Source organism: Mastacembelus armatus, chromosome 19 (assembly GCF_900324485.2).
Source record: "Mastacembelus armatus chromosome 19, fMasArm1.2, whole genome shotgun sequence".
Lineage (NCBI taxonomy): Eukaryota > Metazoa > Chordata > Actinopteri > Synbranchiformes > Mastacembelidae > Mastacembelus > Mastacembelus armatus.
The window spans coordinates 19,597,648-19,619,007 of NC_046651.1; the positions used below are offsets into that span (position 1 = coordinate 19,597,648).

At 45.3% G+C, this 21,360-nt stretch overlaps 3 protein-coding genes across 5 annotated transcripts; 2 read left to right on the forward strand and 1 right to left on the reverse strand.

Moving 5' to 3' along the window:
* Window positions 1-190: 190 nt before the first annotated feature.
* rnls (renalase, FAD-dependent amine oxidase) lies at window positions 191-4,914 on the reverse strand. The gene is made up of 7 exons (XM_026314923.2): window positions 4,706-4,914; window positions 3,843-3,948; window positions 3,406-3,548; window positions 3,008-3,166; window positions 984-1,157; window positions 613-788; window positions 191-528 (listed from the first exon to the last, which is right to left on the reverse strand). Exons 1-7 carry the CDS (start codon window positions 4,821-4,823, stop codon window positions 376-378), a joined length of 1,029 nt encoding a protein of 342 aa, XP_026170708.1. The 5' UTR covers window positions 4,824-4,914; the 3' UTR covers window positions 191-375.
* Window positions 4,915-5,761: 847 nt separating this feature from the next.
* On the forward strand, window positions 5,762-12,053 carry lipf (lipase, gastric). Its single transcript, XM_026315893.1, has 11 exons — window positions 5,762-5,834; window positions 7,578-7,707; window positions 8,382-8,478; window positions 8,913-9,111; window positions 9,187-9,296; window positions 9,367-9,503; window positions 9,727-9,873; window positions 9,972-10,043; window positions 10,279-10,347; window positions 11,045-11,155; window positions 11,537-12,053. The coding sequence occupies exons 2-11, from the start codon at window positions 7,585-7,587 to the stop codon at window positions 11,657-11,659; spliced, it is 1,188 nt and encodes a 395-aa protein (XP_026171678.1). The 5' UTR covers window positions 5,762-5,834; window positions 7,578-7,584; the 3' UTR covers window positions 11,660-12,053.
* Window positions 12,054-12,351: 298 nt separating this feature from the next.
* On the forward strand, window positions 12,352-21,253 carry stambpl1 (STAM binding protein-like 1). Of its 3 annotated transcripts, none has more exons than XM_026315891.1 (12): window positions 12,352-12,485; window positions 15,266-15,375; window positions 16,855-17,072; window positions 17,146-17,221; window positions 17,375-17,470; window positions 18,544-18,759; window positions 19,064-19,214; window positions 19,348-19,472; window positions 19,623-19,760; window positions 20,217-20,329; window positions 20,425-20,524; window positions 20,838-21,253. In XM_026315891.1, exons 2-12 carry the CDS (start codon window positions 15,289-15,291, stop codon window positions 20,892-20,894), a joined length of 1,377 nt encoding a protein of 458 aa, XP_026171676.1. In that variant the 5' UTR covers window positions 12,352-12,485; window positions 15,266-15,288; the 3' UTR covers window positions 20,895-21,253. The 3 variants fall into 3 exon arrangements, with proteins under 3 accessions (XP_026171676.1, XP_026171677.1, XP_026171675.1); XM_026315892.1 differs by lacking the exon at window positions 12,352-12,485 and adding an exon at window positions 12,562-13,202; XM_026315890.1 differs by lacking the exon at window positions 12,352-12,485 and adding an exon at window positions 12,562-13,030.
* Window positions 21,254-21,360: the final 107 nt, after the last annotated feature.

Genomic DNA, 21,360 nt, shown 5'->3' on the forward strand with positions numbered 1-21,360 from the left:
TCTGATGAGCTGAATTCACCTTCACTTTGACAGATATGATCATTTTTATGGCAGTGTAACACTTTCCAAATTTAACCAGTGACCGGGTTAGGTCCAAAAGAGTAGTTCTCATACAGTCATACGCTCCATGAAGTTAACCCTCAGTTAAACCGGGTTCAACTTGTTAAACCAAACACATTCAAACAATCTATTAAATAATCCAGACATTTGTTTATTTAAAGACAAAACCTTGAAATACAATTAGTTGTTGTACTAATTGAATTGTGAACATGGAACTGTTGTATTAACCATTTAGTTAACTAATAAGTCACTGATTATATGATATTGATCACTGATCTCTGTAAAGGGTCAGAGCATCCCATACAGGTGGCAGCATCACAGACAGGCCTTCAGTACACGGAGCATGCTCAGTGCAGACTCCACGCAGCCGTCGAAGTTGGAGTGGCTGAATGCGTCGCCGCCGCAGACGAGCAGCGGACGGTCAAGGACAGTCATGTGACCAGGGCAGTCTGGGACTGAGGTCAGCACCTGCAAATGAAACAAGAGGGGTCATAAATCAAGCACACCCTCACTGAGAGGCGTTCAGGAGCTATGGGAACTGCAGCAACTCACCTGGGAGTACCGCCACTTGTGACACTTGATGCTGTTTGGCTGCGGCAGACCAGGGATGAGCCTGTGGAGCTCATGTAAGACGATGGGCTGGATGTCCTCCTTGTCTTGCTCCAGATGCTGGAGGCCGAACGGGACACTGGTGTGCACGACGAGGGATGGACCACAACCGGGAATGTCTGAATCGACACAATCACAGACATTTAGTGTGTTAGACACAAACTGGTAAATGAAACAATCAACTGAAATCTGAAACTAAATGTAAGAAGAAAAATTTATTCTATCATTTCCAAGCTCAGGAAACAAAAGTGAAGAACGGCTGGTTTCTTCAGTGTTTGGTAAAAACATTCATAACCAGGTGAAAGCACACTGACCGATGTTGCGTTTGCGGGCGTCCACTGCGATGTAGCGGATGCAGGGGTTGTCGCTGACGTATCGAGCCGCCCAGGGAAAACTTAGGGCCACGTCCGGAGAGAAGAAGAGGGCAACGGCGAAACGAGACGAGTACACCACCTGGTCTAACTGCTGCTTCTGTTGGACTGACAGCACTGACACACACAGACAGCTAGTTAATGTCCTGCTGTAGCTGATTAACCTGGTTAAGGTGATATTGTTGCTAGTTAACCCGGTTAAGGTGATATTATTGCTAGTTAACCTGGATATTGTGATATTGTTGCTAGGTAACTTGGTTAAGGTGATTTTGTTGCTGGACCTGGTTAATGGAATATTGTTAGTAGTTAACCTGGTTAATGGAATGTTGTTGCTAGGTAACCTGGTTAAGGTGATATTATTGCTAGTTAACCTGGATATTGTGATATTGTTGCTAGGTAACTTGGTTAAGGTGATTTTGTTGCTGGACCTGGTTAATAGAATATTGTTGGTAGTTAACCTGGTTAATGGAATGTTGTTGCTAGGTAACCTGGTTAAGATGATTCCGTTGCTGGACCTGGTTAATGGAATATTGTTGCTAGTTAACCTGGTTAATGGAATATTGTTGCTAGTTAACCTGGTTAAGGTGATTTTGTTGCTGGTTAACCTGGTTAACGTTTTGTCGTAACATTTTATCGTAGCTGGTCACCAGGTTACTGCAGCTGGTTCATGCTGTCAGCAGAGAAGTGATTTCTTGGCAGTGACTGAAGAAGCTCAGTTCACGTTAAATCTGTTTCCTGCAGATCAAACTTTAAATTTCAGGATTTTAAACTGTTTTTTTCTTCTTCACTGTTTTCACATGGTGTTTCTCTAAAGCTTGTTCTTGATCAGATCCTGGTTCAGAAACTGCAGCTTCATCCTGCGCACGCACACACACACGCACACACACACACACACACAGTCTAATAATAACCTGGTGGGTGTCAGCATGGAGGAAGTGGGTGCTGTCCACTGTCAGCCAATCAGAGAAGCTGAAGATGACATCATCATCATCTAGACACACACGTGGAGAAACCATCTCTCACACACACACACACGCACACACACATATATTGGTGTTTCTGTGTTTGTCAGGACCCTCACTGACATAACGCTTTTCCCTGCCCTGAACCTAAAACCAGATCTGAACCCTCAACTGGGCCTTTGAAGGTGTGGGGACCAGACAGTGACAGAAACGTCCTCACAGTGATAGTAATGTACAAAAAGTTGTCTACACAAACATAGAAAGATGTACACACACACACTAAAAATCCAGAAAATTCTGCAGGTTTTCAGAAGTGTGTGTTAATCGCTGACCAATCACAGACCAGGACACACATGATGTGTGAGTATGTGTGTGTGTAAGAGGTTTAAACTCTGCAGGAGGAGGAAGCAGTCATCACCCTGTCAAAGTAAAAGCCCAAACCAATGTTTAGTCTTGTTCTGTAACCTCCAGCAGGCTGTTCTGGGCAGGTTCTTTGGCCCCTACTCTCTGAGACACCAGAGCACCTCTAGATGAGTCAATTAATTCAATTACTTTAAAATATGCCCAATAAAAATATTTGATTCTAATTAATCAATACATGTATTTAGCGCAGCTGTTAGATCCTGCTGCCCCCCTGTGGTGAAACTATGTGACTACTGCTCCACAATAAGTGTACACACTGAATACTACAGAATACTGCTTACTGTTACTGTTAGTGTACTTGACTCTGCTGTACCAACAGCTAATGGTACAAAACACTACAAAGTACTGAATTAAGACCCTGAGTACTTCCTCTGGATCAAAGATCTTAGATTTTGATATAAACAAAAAAAAAACTTTTAAACCCATGTTTTCACTTTGTCATAACGGGTAACTGAGTATTGATTATTGATTGAATAGGCTGTAATGGAATATTGATCAGCCGCAGTAATGTGAAAGGGTCTGAGGACTTTCTGAAGCTGTGTGACGACCAGACTGACTGCTCAGGTTTGTTTTCAGTCTCACAGCGTCTCAGGTCTCCCTGCAGCTCCAGGATCTGAGGGACCGGCATCGTCAGGACAACAGCATCAAACGTCTCGCTGCCTCCCGCCATCCTCTCAACCTCCCATGATGCACCGCGGCAGTATAGGCCGATCACGTGACGCTCGAAGAACAAATCGGCTCCTGGCAGAGAAACAACAGAAAGAAAGTGTGTTCTAGCTCTTTGCTGCCTTTACTCCCACAGCTCATCCCTGAAGACCAGAGAAGTGACTGGGAGCTCTGGAAACAGCCTGGAAATGGACTTTGATTTCAGGCTCCCTCGTCAGACTGTTTTAAATGTCAGCTGTGAACTTTGCAGCTCTTGGAGAGTTTTTGAAGAGAGCAAGAGAGCAGCCACACAGCCAGACAAGGTGAGTGTTTACCTGACTCAGACAGGAAGTGTTTGACCACACTGTTCATGCCCAGCGGCGTCACGTAGTTCTTGCTGTCCTCTTTCTGCTTCAGGCCTTCGAGCAGAGCGTCGAGAGGCTGCAGGACTCCGGCAGACAGCAGTTCTGAGTACAAACTGTAATCACACACAAAGACAAGAAAAGCCTTCAGATAAAACTGAAACTCCCTGGCACCGTTTTCCTCTGTGGTGAAACACTAAATGTTTCTGGACCTGTTCTTAAAGTTACTTCTTGACTTTTACCTCTTTCAGTTCCGTGCGTTTCAGACAGGTGAGCTGTCTCATTCAGCAGCAAGTCTACATAAACACTCTGGGAGCTGGTTCATAGTGAGCAAGTGTTGTAGTTGTAGCAGGGCTCTTCTTCAAAGATAGTTGTGTTATTTTGCAGCAGTGTGGACAGGTGTGTGTTACCTGTGGTGGGCCTGAGCATAGGCCGGTGTGGCAGTGATGTACTGAGCTCCAAGATCAGCTGAGTGAGAGGAAGCGTCAGGAGGCCGTGTGGTGGACATCCTGCCGCCTGACAGACGGAAAATAATGAACACTATAATCAACATTACCTCACGTTGGTAAAGGTTCACTAATCACTTCTCAACCAGACTCCATTATAAATGTCACTACTTTTATGTTCAGTTATGCGAGGTAGACCGATAAGTTGTCCTGAGCTGAAAGTAGACTCCAGTATATAAAGTGCTAACATTTTACTCTCATTAGGTTTTACCAGTTAATTATACTTTATTTGACTCTAAGGTCAGAAACATAAAAGTGGAGATTTTCTTAATGTGTATTCAACTGATGGACTTTATTCAAACTTTCATTGATGTTTGAGGTAAATCAGGTTTATTTGGTAGAATTAAAACTGTTTTTTAGTCCGTTTTAGTGCTGTTCACACTGTAATCCCAGTTTTATTTGAAGAAACATGCTTAGTGTACACAAAGTACTGCAATGGGCTTCTGATACTGAAACCATGATTCACAATGCATGGTTTTATTTTATTTCTGATGTTCCCATGAGAAGAAACTTAAATCCAGTTTTGTGTCACTGTCACCAATAATTTCTAGCGTCTTTCTGACAGACTTGAGGGCTGAAGCGTGACGGTATAAAAAGAGAGATTTGATTAAAATGAATTTAGATTTGTGGAGTAATTTCAAGCCGAATTTAGCAGAAGAGTCTTCTAATAGTGAAACAGCTCCGGTCTGGTGGAGCAGTGTGACGCTTGGTGTCTGTCGGCTCTCGAACACAGAATCATAACATTTGTGAACGGAGGTCTGACTCACCGGGGCCCCTGGCTTTGTCCCACACCGATATTTGGACTTTATTCCGCATTTCCCTCCTCAGCAGACATGCGCAGAGGCTGCCGGTGAGCCCGGCTCCGACTATCAGCACCCGGGACATTTTGGGACGGATACCCGGGTTTAGCGGCTCGGGTCCGGCATGACCCTGGAACTGTTGTAAAACAAACTATCGGTGTCAAACACCCGGAAAAAGCAAAAGACATCCGACTGAAATTTTCAAAATAAACGTCTGATCGCTTCCAAGCCGCTGAGGAAAAATCTTAAATCTTAAAATGAACAAACATTTAAAATCAGAAAATGTGAACAGGCCCGAATAAAAACACACCGTCACCCCCTGTTAGGATGTAGTTTATCTGTGTACATCAGACACTGTACTTGTCACAGACAAATACTGCATTTTCTACTGCACCACGATATGACACACGATTAACTACCTGCTTCATATTTTACAAACAAAATGTAAAATGGGCTTGTAGCTTAAAATGTATTGTTATAATTGGGTTAACTATAAAACAATTGTATAAATGACTTTGCCTACCTACAACATGTTGACACTAATAGAATATAGAATATACCCAGAGCCCTAAACGACTATTCCTCTGTACAGTGAGTACTTTTGATATTTTAACTATATTTTTCTTGCGTAAAATCAAATATACATATAACACATATATGTAAAATCAACAATTTTGTTGGTGTTATATTTCACAGCATAACCAAACAATGAGCATCATCAGGACATGTATGCTGTGCATATAGAAGCTTTATGTTTGTACGAAGCAACAAAAACATTTAAGCCCGTTTGGTTTTTAATATGAGAAACTGATTTGGAAACGAAATTATATATAAACACAGATTAAGATTCAGTTGTTTGTTTTGGTTTTTTTTTCTCCCTGGTCGTTTGTGGTGTCGGTTTGCTCTTTCTTTCCTTCTGTTGACTCGATCAGGAGCAAATCGATCAAAACGAATCTTATTGATTGATAAACGGACAACAAAGAGTTAACAGAGTCACTGAGCCTCTGACGTCACAGCCGGTCTCTTCTGTCCGCCCATAAAAAAAAAAAAAAGACTCAGGTGATCGAGAGTCCGAGGAGCGAAGAGCAGCGGGCAGGTGAGGCTTCCATCGCGTTACCGTCCGGTTATTAACGTTTTACCGGCGCTTCAACAACGATTCATTACCGCTCGAATTTTAAACCGTTGGCGGCTGACGTGATGACGTCGCTGCCAACGTTCAACAGTTGTCAGAGAAACTGTTTAACACAAAGTGCGGCAGGCGAAGGGTTAAAAACAGGCAGCAAGATAAGTTGAAAACAGCCTGAAAGAAAGCTGCAAACAGGCAGAAACCAGCCTGGTAACGCCAGGTTTTAAACAGGCTGCAAACAGAATGTGAAGTCAGTCTGACACAGGCAGAAAACTAGATGTCAGTTTGACCTAGAAAAGGATTAAAGCAGGTCTGGAACAGGCTTAGAACAGGCAGAAAACTAGATGTCAGTTTGGCCTAGAAAAGGATTAAAGCAGGTCTGGAACAGGCTTAGAACAGGCAGAAAACTAGATGTCAGTTTGGCCTAGAAAAGGATTAAAGCAGGTCTGGAACAGGCTTAGAACAGGCAGAAAACTAGATGTCAGTTTGGCCTAGAAAAGGATTAAAGCAGGTCTGGAACAGGCTTAGAACAGGCAGAAAACTAGATGTCAGTTTGGCCTAGAAAATGATTAAAGCAGGTCTGGAACAGGCTTAGAACAGGCAGAAAACTAGATGTCAGTTTGGCCTAGAAAATGATTAAAGCAGGCGTGGAACAGGCTTAGAACAGGCAGAAAACTAGATGTCAGTTTGGCCTAGAAAAGGATTAAAGCAGGTCTGGAACAGGCTTAGAACAGGCAGAAAACTAGATGTCAGTTTGGCCTAGAAAAGGATTAAAGCAGGTCTGGAACAGGCTTAGAACAGGCAGAAAACTAGATGTCAGTTTGGCCTAGAAAAGGATTAAAGCAGGTCTGGAACAGGCTTAGAACAGGCAGAAAACTAGATGTCAGTTTGGCCTAGAAAATGATTAAAGCAGGTCTGGAACAGGCTTAGAACAGGCAGAAAACTAGATGTCAGTTTGGCCTAGAAAATGATTAAAGCAGGCCTGGAACAGGCTTAGAACAGGCAGAAAACTAGATGTCAGTTTGGCCTAGAAAATGATTAAAGCAGGTCTGGAACAGGCTTAAAACAGTTTGGCCTAGAAAAGGATTAAAGCAGGTCTGGAACAGGCTTAGAACAGGCAGAAAACTAGATGTCAGTTTGGCCTAGAAAATGATTAAAGCAGGTCTGGAACAGGCTTAGAACAGGCAGAAAACTAGATGTCAGTTTGGCCTAGAAAAGGATTAAAGCAGGTCTGGAACAGGCTTAGAACAGGCAGAAAACTAGATGTCAGTTTGGCCTAGAAAAGGATTAAAGCAGGTCTGGAACAGGCTTAGAACAGGCAGAAAACTAGATGTCAGTTTGGCCTAGAAAATGATTAAAGCAGGCGTGGAACAGGCTTAGAACAGGCAGAAAACTAGATGTCAGTTTGGCCTAGAAAAGGATTAAAGCAGGTCTGGAACAGGCTTAAAACAGTTTGGCCTAGAAAAGGATTAAAGCAGGTCTGGAACAGGCTTAGAACAGGCAGAAAACTAGATGTCAGTTTGGCCTAGAAAAGGATTAAAGCAGGCCTGGAACAGGCTTAAAACAGACCCACATGATTCATGAACTTTACAGAAATATTTTAGATTTTACTGCTGTCACATCCTGCTGACATTTAGTTAATGAACCATGAATGCATCATTTTAACTCTGTGCGTGTGTGCGTGTGCGTGTGTGTGTGTGTGTGTGTCTTCAGACTGACGATGTTGTGTGTTCTGGTGTGTGTGTTCCTGCTGTCCGGCCTCGTCCACACTGGACCGACTGATGTCCACCGACGCTCTGATAAACCACAGGAAGCGCTGGACCCTGAAGTGCACATGAACATTGTGAGTACAGATAATAACCCTAACCAGCACATAACCATCAGATGACCGTTAGGTCACATGACACACTGAGCTGCATCTTTATCCTTTTTTAAAAAAACTTCAGTCTTGAACTATAAAGTTTTTATGTGAATACTGACTTTTATTCTGAAAGTGTTTATTCTGTTTATCAAACTCTTTAAACTTTGCAGAAAAATCTAATATTTCAAAAGTTTAGATTTTGCGTCTGCTGGACTTTGATCCAATTCTCTGTCCAGGAGAGATTCAGGTCAGAGGTCAAAGGTCAGAGAGAGAAACTGGCGCTAAAGCAGAAGTTGTTCTTCCTGTTTTTATTTAAAAAGTGGAAGAACAACTCATGCTCAACTCAGCTCATTCAGCCTGAGATCAGAATCACCAGTTCCACTTCTCAGTTCGAACTCATGACATCTGCCTCCACCGGTTGGGTTGAATGGACAGAGGAGAGGAAACAACAGCAATAAACAAATAAACACTTTGCAGCTTCGTGGGGCCAGAAAAAACTGAGAGAGGAGACTTGACTTGGTCTGAGTGGGAACTGTCCGACCATGAGTTTTAATGTGCTCAGTCAGCCGCGTGTGTGTGTGTGTGTGTGTGTGTGTGTGTGTGTGTGTGTGTGTGTGTGTGTGTGTGTGTGTGTGTGTGTGTGTGTGTGTGTTCAGACGGAGATCATCAGGCACTGGGGTTACCCTGCAGAGGAGCACGAGGTGGTGACGGAGGACGGGTACATCCTCAGCGTGAACAGGATCCCAGCTGCAGGTCGGACTCCGTCCTTGTCTCCATGTATCATCAGCTGAGTGACAGATGTGTTACCTGTTGTTTTACCTGTGTGGATTTTACTAGAGATATAAAAAAAAAAAAAAAAAAAAAAGTTTTGTGCCGATTTAACGTTGTTTTTTCTTATAAATAAAAACACTGATAAAAATTGAAGCCGATAATTCATGAGGTGTGTTTCAGGTAAATTACATGTTGAAAAAACAGGTCAGTGTTACTGTTATTAGAAAGTTGTTAATTCCAGAGAACCAGTTTGAGGACAGTTTCGTGCTTTTTATGTCAGAGATTTATTATATTTATTTATATTTTATAAACCTGCAGAGCAACAACAACATCATAAATAGGAATTAACATAAGTTTCTGTTAAAGGGTCCAAGAGGACTCTCCAGTCTGTTCTAAGGTCTGTGTGGGTCCTGCAGGTCCGAGGCCGGTGGTCTTCCTCCAACATGGTCTCCTTGCCGCTGGCAGCAACTGGATCACCAACCCACCGAACTCCAGTCTGGGATACGTGCTGGCCGACGCCGGCTACGATGTATGGCTCGGAAACAGCCGAGGAAATACCTGGTGCAGGAAACACAGGACGCTCAGACCGGACCAGGATGAATTCTGGAGGTTCAGGTACAAACACCTGTGTGACATCACATCACCTGTGTGACTTCACGTTTCTACATGACTGTGCACCTGTGTTTGCAGTTATGATGAGCTGGCTCTGAAGGATCTTCCAGCTGTTGTAGACCACATTCTGAAGGTGACGGGGCAGGAACAGATCTTCTACATTGGACACTCTCAGGGAACCACCATAGGTAGCACACAGTTCCTGTCACCACCTTTTCAAAGTAAATCACACTCTCTCATACTGAGTCTCTTTCCCAGCATTCATAGCATTCTCCACACTGCCAAAGCTGGCCAGCAAGATCCGCTTGTTCTTTGGTTTGGCTCCTGTAGCAACAGTCGCCTTCGCCAGCAGTCCCATGGCCCAACTGTCGGTCCTGCCAGACACCTTAATCTGGGTAAAGCTGAAGTCCAGCTAACGGGTCAATTACCTGATAATTAGTCACTGGTGGGTGATCGATCACCTGTTAATGAGTCACCAGTGCGTGATCGATCACCTGCGTGAACGATCACCCGTTAATGAGTCACTAGTGCGTGATCGATCACCTGCCTTGATTGACTTTGAGTGTTGGTGATTTAGTTTCGATGTATTGACGACGTGCTTGGTGGCGCCCCCTGCAGGACCTGTTTGGAAAGCGGGACTTCCTGCCTCAGAGTTTCATCATCGAGTGGTTAGCAGAACACGTGTGTGCGAAGCAGCATCTCAGCAAGTTGTGTGGAAACATCTTCTTCCTCCTGTGCGGCTTCGACGAGAACAACCTCAACATGGTCTGACAGCAGGCGAACCTGAACGCACCATGACGCTTTTCTTCTTCTACTGTTTGTATTATACCCAGTATTTTCTGTGCATATCGGTTTGTTTGCAGACTCGGACTCCAGTCTACACAACTCACTGCCCGGCCGGGACCTCAGTCCAGAACATGGTCCACTGGGCCCAGGTAGTATCCACACAGCAGTCAGTTTATAGGAACACCTTGTGTTTTAGTTTTTAATTCCAGAGGTTTAATTCTGAGGACGAAGAATCCGCACCATGTTTGTAAAACAGACTCTTATTAATTATGTTCTGTTCTTAGTGTATCAGCTGCCTGGTGGATCATGGTTATAAGAATAATTTGGACAGCAGAAATGTGCAGATACATTTTGATCTGATCTGACCTGGTGCTGCTGTTTCAGGCTGTTCACAAAGGGAAACTGATGGCGTTCGACTTTGGAGCTGCAGGAAACATGAAGCACTACAACCAGGTGAGACTGGACCAGGACCCAGCACGGTCTATGTTCAGTTTTTACAGAGGAGTTTCAAAAAAGTCTCTTCACCTCGGACCACCTGATTCTGCCTAAAAGCCACCACACAGAATGTTAATCACCCCAGTAGTGGCGCGCCCTGAGAGCCCAGTGGTTCCAGCAGGCCTCCACATTCATGGGACATGCTGGTTTAGGAATAAAAAAAGACCTTTCGAAACTTTGCAGGCTGCAGTCCAGACTTGCAGGATCCTGTTCTCTTTCAGTCCTGATCCAGGACTTACATCCAGCCTGGAGGCGTCCTGACCTCTTCACTTAAACTGCAGCTTAATATCAGACTGTGGGGGGGTGGGGGGCCTCCTGTTTTCAATTTAACATTTTGTTGAACTGAAAACTGGCAGCCAAGTCAAAGAGTTCAGGAGGCGTGGCCCAAAGAGGCTCAGTCTCCAAAGTAAGGGCCTTATTGTATGTACTGTAGCTTTTATTGTGAAATGTTGGAGAGGACAGGATGTCCTGGTCTGATAATGCACAATGGACAGAGTGACATCTGGTCCAGATGTAGTAATTAATCACACGAAACAAGAAATTTCAGCATTCTGTACAACCCAGTCCTCACTGGGTGACAGGACCACCCAGTCCTCAGACCAGAACTCGGTCTAACAATCACTTTTCTTTGTGTCATCCATGTGTCCGTCTGCAGACCACTCCCCCTGAGTACAAAATCCAGGACATGAAGGTTCCCACCGCTCTGTTTTCAGGGGGACAGGATACACTAGCGGACCCCAAAGACGTGGCCATCCTCCTCACTCAGGTCAGTCCTGTGAGACAACAGGGTCACATTCACTGGTAGTCATGAAGCAAAGGCCTTGTAATGAATCTTTAGACTGTCGCCTGTAACAGCATTAAATCCTTTTTTCATTAATAATTTGCTGATAATGAACGAAGTGACTGGAGTCGCGGTGGAGATGTGTCTGAGAAATAAAAAACGTGACCTGACAGAAAAGTGTAAACTGAATAATTATGGCTGATCGCTGTCGTCGCCTGTCGATCCTTCAGCTAAAGTCCAGGTTTGATTCATCACATGGATGTTTTGACGTTTGACGCTGACGATCACTGTGATTAAAACCAAGTCATTCTGGGAAGAAATGTCTTTGCTAACAGTGAGAATTGACTCCTCTCCGTGTGTGTGCAGGTGTCCAACCTGGTCTTCCATCGGCACATTGACCACTGGGAACATCTGGATTTTATCTGGGGTCTGGACGCTCCTGAACAGATGTTTCCCTTTATCGTGAAGCTGCTGCAGGAGCACAGCTAGAGAAACCATCCATTCACGTTTTCCACCTGCACATAATATGCTGGAAACTGTTTTTCTTAGTTGTGGAACCTGATTGTTCTGGAAAACAACTTTATCTCAGCTGCTAATATTCATGTGACTGCAGGGGATGGAAAGGTGTTAATTTGCTTTTTGCTCTGCTGATTTGTTTTTGATCAAACCTGATGAAGTGTTGACATATGGTCAACCTGTGCACTGCATTTGGGTGGAAAACCACTGACTGTGTGAAGAGAAGCTGCAACTGCAGCTGAGCAACGTTAACAAAAGCATCTGTGATGATCCACCAGCAGCAAACTGTGTTTAAAACACCTCTCACCTGTTTGGGTTGAAGGTACAGTCGATGTGTGTCTGGATTAAATAACCTGCTGCTTTTGGCTTTTGGACTGGACTGGTACTGTTTTTGTAACAACGTGCTTTTATTTAGAAATGTAACCTGACTTCCTACTTACCTGCACCTGGATGTTTAAAAGCTGCAGGAGGTTTTTCACAGCCTGAAGATGAAATGTTAGTCACAAATCGGACACACAGCAAATCACACTCACTGAAATAATGTTCACGCTTCACTTTAATGCAAATACATGAACTGATGTGATCAGATGATTCACTTCAGACTAAAAACAGGAAACTCACTCACTTTGAAACCAACAAATGAGCAGAATAAAATATTCAAATCAAAGCAGCAACTTTCCTCACCAGACCCTTCAGACCAGTCTGAACCGAGTCAGTACCGGTCCAGAGTCCTGCAGAGGGCGCTATCGCCCTCGGGACGTCCTTCGGGGGACTTGAACCTACAGGTGGAGAGCCGAAGGTCAGTATCCACCCCGACTGGACTTCTCTGGGTACATTATTCTGAAGGGTTTTCTTCACACACACACACACACACACACATATTTGTTGATAGCGGTTTCTTGAATGTTTTCAGTTTCTGTCATTAATCTGAATCAAAGCGGTTCCTCTGACGAGGACACAGCTCTTTATTCAGTCCAAGAAAACGTGTCAGAGTGACATCTCTTCCTCGTCCTCCGAAACAGCAGTTGTGCGCATGTGCAGTGTCGACACCCACACCTGTGACACTGCAGGGTTGGAGTGAGTCATCTGTTTTCAGAGACGATCTCTGAGCTCCACCATCCGTCGGCGTTTGCGGCCGGAGCTTTCAGCCATTTTATCACCTGCTTCAGCCTCCTTCTTTTCACTAGTTCCCTATCAAACCCCGGTCCACTACAGTTCCGGACCGGGTCTGGAATATAGTCCTGGTCCAGAGGGTGTTTTCCGCCTGTGCCTCCGTGTGTGAGCTCCACGTGTGTCTGCGGGAAGATGCCGACAGGCTGCGGAGATAAAAGCGACAACTAAGCGGTAAATTCAGTGATTTTCCTCCGGAGCTTCCTGTCTCCGTCTCCATCTGCTCACCTGTGTGCAGGTGCGCCGGTGTGCACAAACCAGAACCGAGCGCTGATTTGCTGTTTCACCTGTTTCTCCGTTCACGTGAAGAAATGAAGGAGACTGTTAATTCCACCTGTCAGCCCAGGTAAAGGAACAGTTCCACATTTGACCAATTACTGAAACAGGAGAAACAGCTGGTGGTTTCGGTTTGGTTCAGTTTTATCATTTGAAGATTCACAGTGAAAACTAAAGCCTGTAATATTAATCTGGAGATAAGACCTTGAGGGATTCTGTGGGTTTAAGGTGTTTAAAGAGAAAAATCCGTGAACATGCCTGTCAGAGATGTTTGCGCTCAGCTTCACATGAACGTTAGATTAATATTCAGATGTGATTCACTTACTGTGAAATATTATTATTATATCGGTAAGTTTGAAGGTTTTTAATAGTTAGAAGCACCTGAGAAATGCATCAGATATTTAATTGTTTTTCATGTAATTTCTCATGTTTAATTATGTTTATCAAAGATTATTTAATGTGCATAAAATCTTTTTTCAATTTAAGGAACTAACACTTTTCTAATTCCACTCTAAATCCTTTTATTTTGAAAAGAGTGTAAGGGTGCATTGTGTAAGATTTCTTAAATGTGCATTATTGGATGACCAGAGTGCATTATAAACTTCTTTATACATGTTATTCACGAATGATCCTCTTAAAACCAACCGAACACCCGAGCCACATCGAATTTAATGTGCAAATGAATAAAATTAAGAGCCACTAAGGTAAAAATCGCCCCACCTGTAAATGTGAATTGTTTTTCATTTTTGTGAAATTGTCCTTAAACCAGACCGACGTGTCTCAGGATATGAAATAATCCTAATTTCCTGTGAGAATGAAAGGAGACAGTGTGTTACAGGTGTGTGTTCAGGCAGACAGGTGAGCTCAGGTGCTGTCAGAGAGAATGGGGTCAGAGGTCAAGCAGCAGAGAGTGAATGTGGACGAGCAGGAATTGTGAGTGATCACACCTGGATGAGCAGGTAGGACGACGCTTCAGCTGACAGGTTGTCATGTGAAGTTCAGCACTAAATACAGGAAGTCAGGCAGCGTGCACCGCTAAGTGAGCTCCTACACTTTAGACACTGAGCACACCTGTGAAACAACAACAACGCTGCTCAGCTGCTGCTTTGTCCGTTTAGCTTGTATTTAGTCTAAGTCAAATCTGAGGCTCATCTTTGGTCACTGGTCTCTCTCTGGTCTCGGGTCTCTCTCTGGTCTCTCTCAGGTCACGGGTCTCTCTCTGGTCACTGTTCTCTCTCTGGACTCTCTTGGGTCTCTGGTCTCTCTCAGGTCTCGGGTCTCTCTCTGGTCACTGGTCTCTCTCAGGTCTCTCTCAGGTCTCTCTCTGGACTCTCTCGGGTCTCTCTTGGGTCTCTGGTCTCTCTCAGGTCTCGGGTCTCTCTCTGGTCACTGGTCTCTCTCAGGTCTCTCTCGGGTCTCTCTCGGGTCTCTCTCGGGTCACTGTTCTCTCTCTGGACTCTCTTGGGTCTCTGGTCTCTCTCAGGTCTCGGGTCTCTCTCTGGTCACTGGTCTCTCTCAGGTCTCTCTCTGGACTCTCTCGGGTCTCTCTCGGGTCTCTGGTCTCTCTCTGGACTCTCTTTGGTCTCTCTCAGGTCTCGGGTCTCTCTCTGGACTCCCTCTGGTCTCTCTCAGGTCTCTCTCTGGACTCCCTCGGGTCTCTCTCAGGTCTCTCTCTGGACTCCCTCGGGTCTCTCTCAGGTGTCGGGTCTCTCTCTGGTCACTGGTCTCTCTCTGGACTCCCTCGGGTCTCTCTCTGGTCTCTGGTTTATCTGGTCTGGATGACACGAGTGAATCAAGCTCGCTGAGGAGTGGGAGCTCTTCTTCTTCAGTTCCTCTTTCTCTCTTTTCTTCTTCTCTTTTTGTTATTAAAGTGGATGACTCACTATAGGGCCTCTTACCGTTGTCATGGTAACCGTGGACCAAAAGCAGGCGTGATGATGGGGGTAGATGTGAAATGAAACGCTCCCCACACACGACCTGCTCTGATTGGCTGCTGTTGGCTGTTAGCATTAGCCACTGGGCTAGCTGCTTACACAAAAGGGCTCCGATTTAAAGGGACATTCCACAGAAATATGTTTTTAAAGTCTGTAATGACGAGGAAAAGCGCTCATTTCTTCTTTTTGTCCCCTGCAGTGAAGCATCATGGGAGGTGGCAGATGGATGAGCAGGCCGTGGGCCGACCAGTGATACACACACCGACTGACATACACACCATGGACCAAGGCTTCAGTATAAATGCACTGGTGAGTGTTTTTCTGCGTTTGTGTGTTTCGCGTGCACGTGTTGTTTCTTGTCTTTTTTAAACAGACGGGGTTCGATAGGATTTTAATGAATCTGAATCCAGTTCCAAATCCACTTTCCCTTTGGATCCATTTAGTGAAACGGATTTAGTGGTTTTATTTGTGCAGCAGGGAAACATATTTAAATTTTTCAGTGCAGCAACAGATAAAATTTGATATTGAAAGATTTAGTTTGAGCGGTGAGGACCAGATGGTCCAACAGGAAGTCCAGAGTAGTGTCAGACTAAACAGGGACGCTGAGCTAAAGGGTTTTCTCGTGTCATCAGCTCGGATTCTGACACGGTGGACTCTCCAAAACAGAACCAGGTTCCTGAATCTGTGTCAGTTGAGTGACACAGTTTGTCTTTCACGTCTGTCATTGATGATCAGTCCAATCCGGAAAAGACAGAGATTAACAGCTGGACGTACAAATCTGTTTTTCAAAATAAAGAGCTCAGTTTATATGTTTCACTTTATAGAAAGTACTGACTGTAAACACAGAAGTGGAGTTTTTTGAGAATGAGAGCTGAAAACCCTCATACTCAAAAAACTCCACTTCTGGGTTTTAAGCCCTGAGTCTTGACTGCAGTCCTCTAAAACATGCAACATGCAACTGGCAGCCTGTGTTTGGCCTGACAGACAAAACATGGGGCAGAAAACCCTCAGCAGGTGAAGATGTGTGGAGCAAAAAGTCAGGTGACCCGTTTCTAGTGACGTCTGTGGCACCGTGTTGTAATTTGTGCTTCTGTCTGTTAGTTCATGTGTCGTCCCAGATAAATGGAAGCAGACAAAGGTATAAATGAAATAACTCGGTGCGTTCAGAGTTTTATATTAGTGGTGGAAGCAGCTGCAGCAGCAGGACTGGAGAAGTGAAAGTACGACCTTTTAATGAGAGCTCATGTTTTCTCAGGTGTTAAAACAGGTTCACTTGTTCTTTCCTCTTTTTCTCATTTATTTTTCCTTCTTCTGTTTTCAGTTTTTCTCTGTTCCTCCTCTGTCCATCTGCACTTTCACTTTATGTCCTTCCTCATGTCTCGCTCCTCTCCTTGTCTTCCTCTTTCTTCCTCCTCCTCTCCCTCCCTCCTTCCATCCTTCCTCCCTCTCTTTGGTTTTCCAGCCTCCAGTCCTGAATAGAGGCCGTGAACAGAGACTCGCTTCTCCTGCTCTAACAAACGCTGCATTCAGGCTCCCAGGCGGGACCGTAAATCTCAGTCCATCTGTCACATGTTAATGTGACTGATGTAATTTGAATTCACAGTCGACGTTTTGATAAATTATTACACAAATCTTGCATAAATATCACAAAAATGTTGAAGAGCATTCAGAGCCAGCTGAGGCCATTAAAGTATCCAGACTCCATTAACCAAAACTGCGGTGGATACAAATTCATTTTCCATGACAGAAACACAACTAACCAACTGACCTGGTTTTGGTCTCGTGTAGAAGAAGCTGGCAGCAGAGCCGGACTACACGGACGTGTCACTGACGGCGGCCGAGCGGGTGCGGGCGCTGGGGAAGATGGGATGCAGCGTGGAGATCAATGACGACATCGCACCACGACGCTACTTCCGCTCCGGGGTGGAGATGGAGCGCATGGCGGCGGTTTACCTGGACGAGGGCAGCCTGGAGAACGCCTACGTGCTCTACACCAAGTTCATCACGTGAGACACGCACACACCTTCGTTGATTGTTAAAGAACGAGGCCAGTTTGACGAACCTGCTGCTTCTGCTCAGTCTGTTTGTAGAGAAGCTGCCCAGACACAGAGACTACCAGCAGTGCAGCGTCCCAGAGAGGCAGCTCATCATGAAGGTAACGCCGCTGGTTAGGGTTAGTTAGCTGCCTGGTTAGTCCAGATCACTGTGGTGGTTTTCACTGTTTTGGCTGCATGTCACACTGTGGTAACTATGGTAACGGTAACTAGAATACCAGTCTGGTTTCAGTATTTATACTCTGTCTGTGCAGAAACTTCAGGAGGTGGCGTTTCCTCGTAAAGACGAGCTGAAGAAACGTCTGCAGGAGAAATACAGCAGGGAACACAGCGAGTACCTCAAAGCCCAGGTCAGTGTGAGTGTGAGTGTGAGTGTGAGTGTGAGTGTGAGTGTGAGTGTGAGTGTGAGTGTGAGTGTGAGTGTGAGTGTGAGTGTGAGTGTGAGTGTGAGTGTGAGTGTGAGTGTGAGTGTGAGTGTGAGTGTGAGTGTGAGTGTGAGTGTGAGTGTGAGTGTGAGTGTGAGTGTGAGTGTGTGTGTGAGTGTGAGTGTGAGTGTGAGTGTGAGTGTGTGTGTGTGTGTGTGAGTGTGTGTGTGTGTGTGAGTGAGTGTGTGTGTGTGAGTGAGTGTGAACCTGTTTAATCAGATTAAACAGGTGAGTGACAGGTTCATCTCTACCAGCCTGGGTAGTGTCGGTGTCAGCAATTCTGATCAGACCTTTATCATTGAATATTGATTATTATACTGATGAGATCTTGAACAATTTCTGGGGAGGTCTGGTGCATCATGGGTATTATTCAGTGGAACAGCCTGTACGTGGTGAGTAGATTAGTCCAACATAGATCATGCGGCGCTCCAAGGATAATCTGTTAGACATTATATCCTGTTTGTACAGTAACATGATTAAACTGGAGGAAACTTAAAAACAGCAGGAAGTTCTGCAGCCTCTGTTTCCTCTGGTTCCTCAGTGGATTGATGGAGGTTTATTGTGGGGGGACACCAGAGATGATGAGATCCTCAGGAAGTGGAGGTCACACTGGATCAGTCAGTTAGGACTCAGGAGTTTTAATTTAAAATTTTGAAACGAGGTACTGGAAGCTAGTTAGCCTAGCTTCCCACCAGATGCAACTTTGGTTTCACGTCATTTCAGCAGCTGAGTCACTCTGTGTTTTAGATAAATGCAGTTAGTGTTAGTCTGCTAACCAACTCGTGGGTCCACATGTGCCCACCCCAAACAAAAACTCACAGCAGCAAGTTCTGCAGCCTGACAGGAAAGTCAGATGATGAATTTCTGATGTGTCATTGTGTTTTTCTGCTGCTTTAAAAGGCTTAATGCTGTCAGGAGAAATTGATTAAACATTAAGAAATCACAAAATGTCTTTGCTGTTTCATCAGGGTTATTCATTAATCCGAATTTTTGCTCAGAGCCAGGCGGCGGCGGTGGATGGGTGTGGCCAGCAGCTGCAGCAGCTCTCCCTATTGGACGAAGAGAGGAGGCGGCTCCTGCTATTGGAGGAGGAGCGGCAGCGTGTTGCCGCCCTGCGACGGATGCAGATCGAATCAGAACAGTTCCGTTACTTTGAGGACCAGCTGAGGCGTCAGGAACTGGCCAATAGGAGAGGAGAGCAGGCAGGGCCAAAAGTGAGCAGTTCTACTGCAGTTAGTACTACTGCAGTAGTACTACAGCTACCTGCTACCTACAGATACCACTACTGCTACTTCTGCTATGTCTGGTTTTACTGCCTTGCTGCTACTACGACTGCTATGACCTACTTTGATTACTTCTCCTGCTGGTATTACTATTGGTGCCTTACTGCTAGTACTGATATCAGTACTACTACTTTTGCTTCTAATGCTACTACTGTTTCTGCTTCTGTACATTTGTGTGTTATCAGTACTATGTAGTATCTGTAGTACTTTTTGCAGTGACTTGTTTCTCCTTCAGCTGGACACCAAAGTGCCTGAGGTGACAGATGGGTCCTGTCTGTCTCAGCAGCCAATCAGAGACAGAGTACAATCCCAGGGGGCGGATCCTAACAGAAACAGACCTTCTGCACCCATCAGCCAACCGGCCGCCACCCTGGCCGGAGTACACAGTAAGTACACAGGGAGGTGCTCACTCTGTGTACAAGTAGTGTGTGTGTGTGTGTGTGTGTGTGTGTGTGTGTGTGTGTGTGTCTGTCTCATACAGAATGTGTTATGTTTCTGTGTGTGCTTGTTTTGCTGCAGCTCAGAGGGTGGAGGGTCTGAGGCGGGTGGTGATTCCCAGAGACTTGACGTATCGATTCCTGCAGCTCGCCGACTCCAACACAGCGCGAAGGATCGAGACCTGCGGGGTCCTGTGTGGACGGCTGGTGAGGCTGCTGACTGGCTGCAGAATATTTACTGACTTTTTTTACTGACTGCAACGTTTACGTCACATGGTCATAATGAAATAAATTTTTACTTTCTCTAATAAAATGTTATTTTCCTCTCCCGTGTGTGTGAATGTTTCTCACCCTCAGACGCACAATGAGTTTGTGTTGACTCACGTGGTGATCCCGAAACAGTCGGCCGGTCCAGATTTCTGTGACATGGAGAACGTGGAGGAGCTGTTCAGCATCCAGGACCAGCACAACCTGCTGACGCTGGGCTGGATCCATGTATGGCTGCATCCTAAATACAAGCTAAGCACACGAGCTAGATAGACGCTAAACACAGAGACTGAAGACAAATTCAGTTGAGTCCAGAATCAGATTTTCTGTCCACACCAAATGATTCAAACTGCGAGTGTGTCACATGTGGGTCCCTGTAAATTACTAGTAAAATCCAACGGCGTTGGCGAGGAGCCCGGTCGGCGCCGTTGCAGGGGGATACGAACCCACAGAGAAGTGACCTCCGTTGTTCGTCCCCATTTGCATGACCACATGTCACCATGGCAACAGCCTGTGGTGAAGCAGCAGCTGATTAGAGCAAGGGAGGGCCAGAGATAGGAACAGAAGGACAGAGGTGTCACTCTGCTCACTAAGATGTGCTGTGATGAATCAGTGAATGTTTACGCCGACTGTCCTCCACGTCTCAGCTGTTGTTGTCATCACGGTTGTGCGTTTGTGTTCCAGACTCATCCCACTCAGACCGCCTTCCTCTCCAGCGTCGACCTCCACACTCACTGCTCGTATCAGCTGATGCTGCCAGAGGCCATCGCCATCGTCTGCGCTCCCAAACACGAAGAGTACGTACAGCACGTACGCACATTGTAGACTACATTTCCCATCAGTCTTTACAAAATTAATCTGAACCCTGTTTCTGTCCCCACTTCCGTCTCAGCACTGGTGTGTTCAGGCTCACTGGGCCGGGGATGTCGGAGGTTTCGGGCTGCAGACTGAAAGGTTTCCATCCTCACTCTAAGGAGCCTCCTCTCTTCACTGTGAGGACTTTTCTGTTTCTCCTGATTCCTCTTGTTCTCTCACTGTGTGCAGATCAGTTGTCTCTTTAACGTCACCTCTGTGTGAGCGACCAATCAGAGTTCAGTCTGTCACCCCAGTTTATGTCTTGGTGCTAAGCTAGGCTAACATTCCCCCTCAGCCACTGTCCCACAACCTGAAGAGTCACTTTAGTGTTGGACTGTTCCTTTAAAAACACTGAAGGTGTGTGATTGCAGGTCTCACACACACCTTGATTTACCTACAGCGTCTCTGTCTCTCTCTCTCTCTCTGTCTGTCTGTCTCTCGCCCTCTCAGGTGTGTAAACACGTGGTGGTGAGAGAGTCAAAGATCAGCCTGCTGGACCTCAGGTGACAGACAGGTGGTGCTGTTCGTCTGTTTACTGCCAGGCTTTGATTTTCTGAACAGGAAACTGTGAACTCTGCCTGTGTGTGTGTGCGTGTGTGTGTACGATGTTTTACCTGTTTACTTGCTGGACTCGTGCTCGATCAGTTTTCAGTACAGATTTTGAAGTTTTTTGTGGAAGTTGTTCTCTGAAACTTTTGTTTGCTTTTGATATCAGCTGCTGGCTCGAAACACAGATCTCTATTTTTTGCTTTTTCTGTGGATCCTGGTGCATTTTAAAGAATCTGAAGTGACAGCGTGCCTTCTTATGAAAACCCAACATGAATGTTTCCTGACAAGAACAAGAGTTTAATAATAAATAAATAATAAAGCCGTTTTAAAGGGAAACATGTTCTTTATTTCATCAGTGAATGAAACCTGCAGCTTCAAACGATGCAGCTGTTTCGAATGTTGTGTGACGGTCAAATCGCACAGT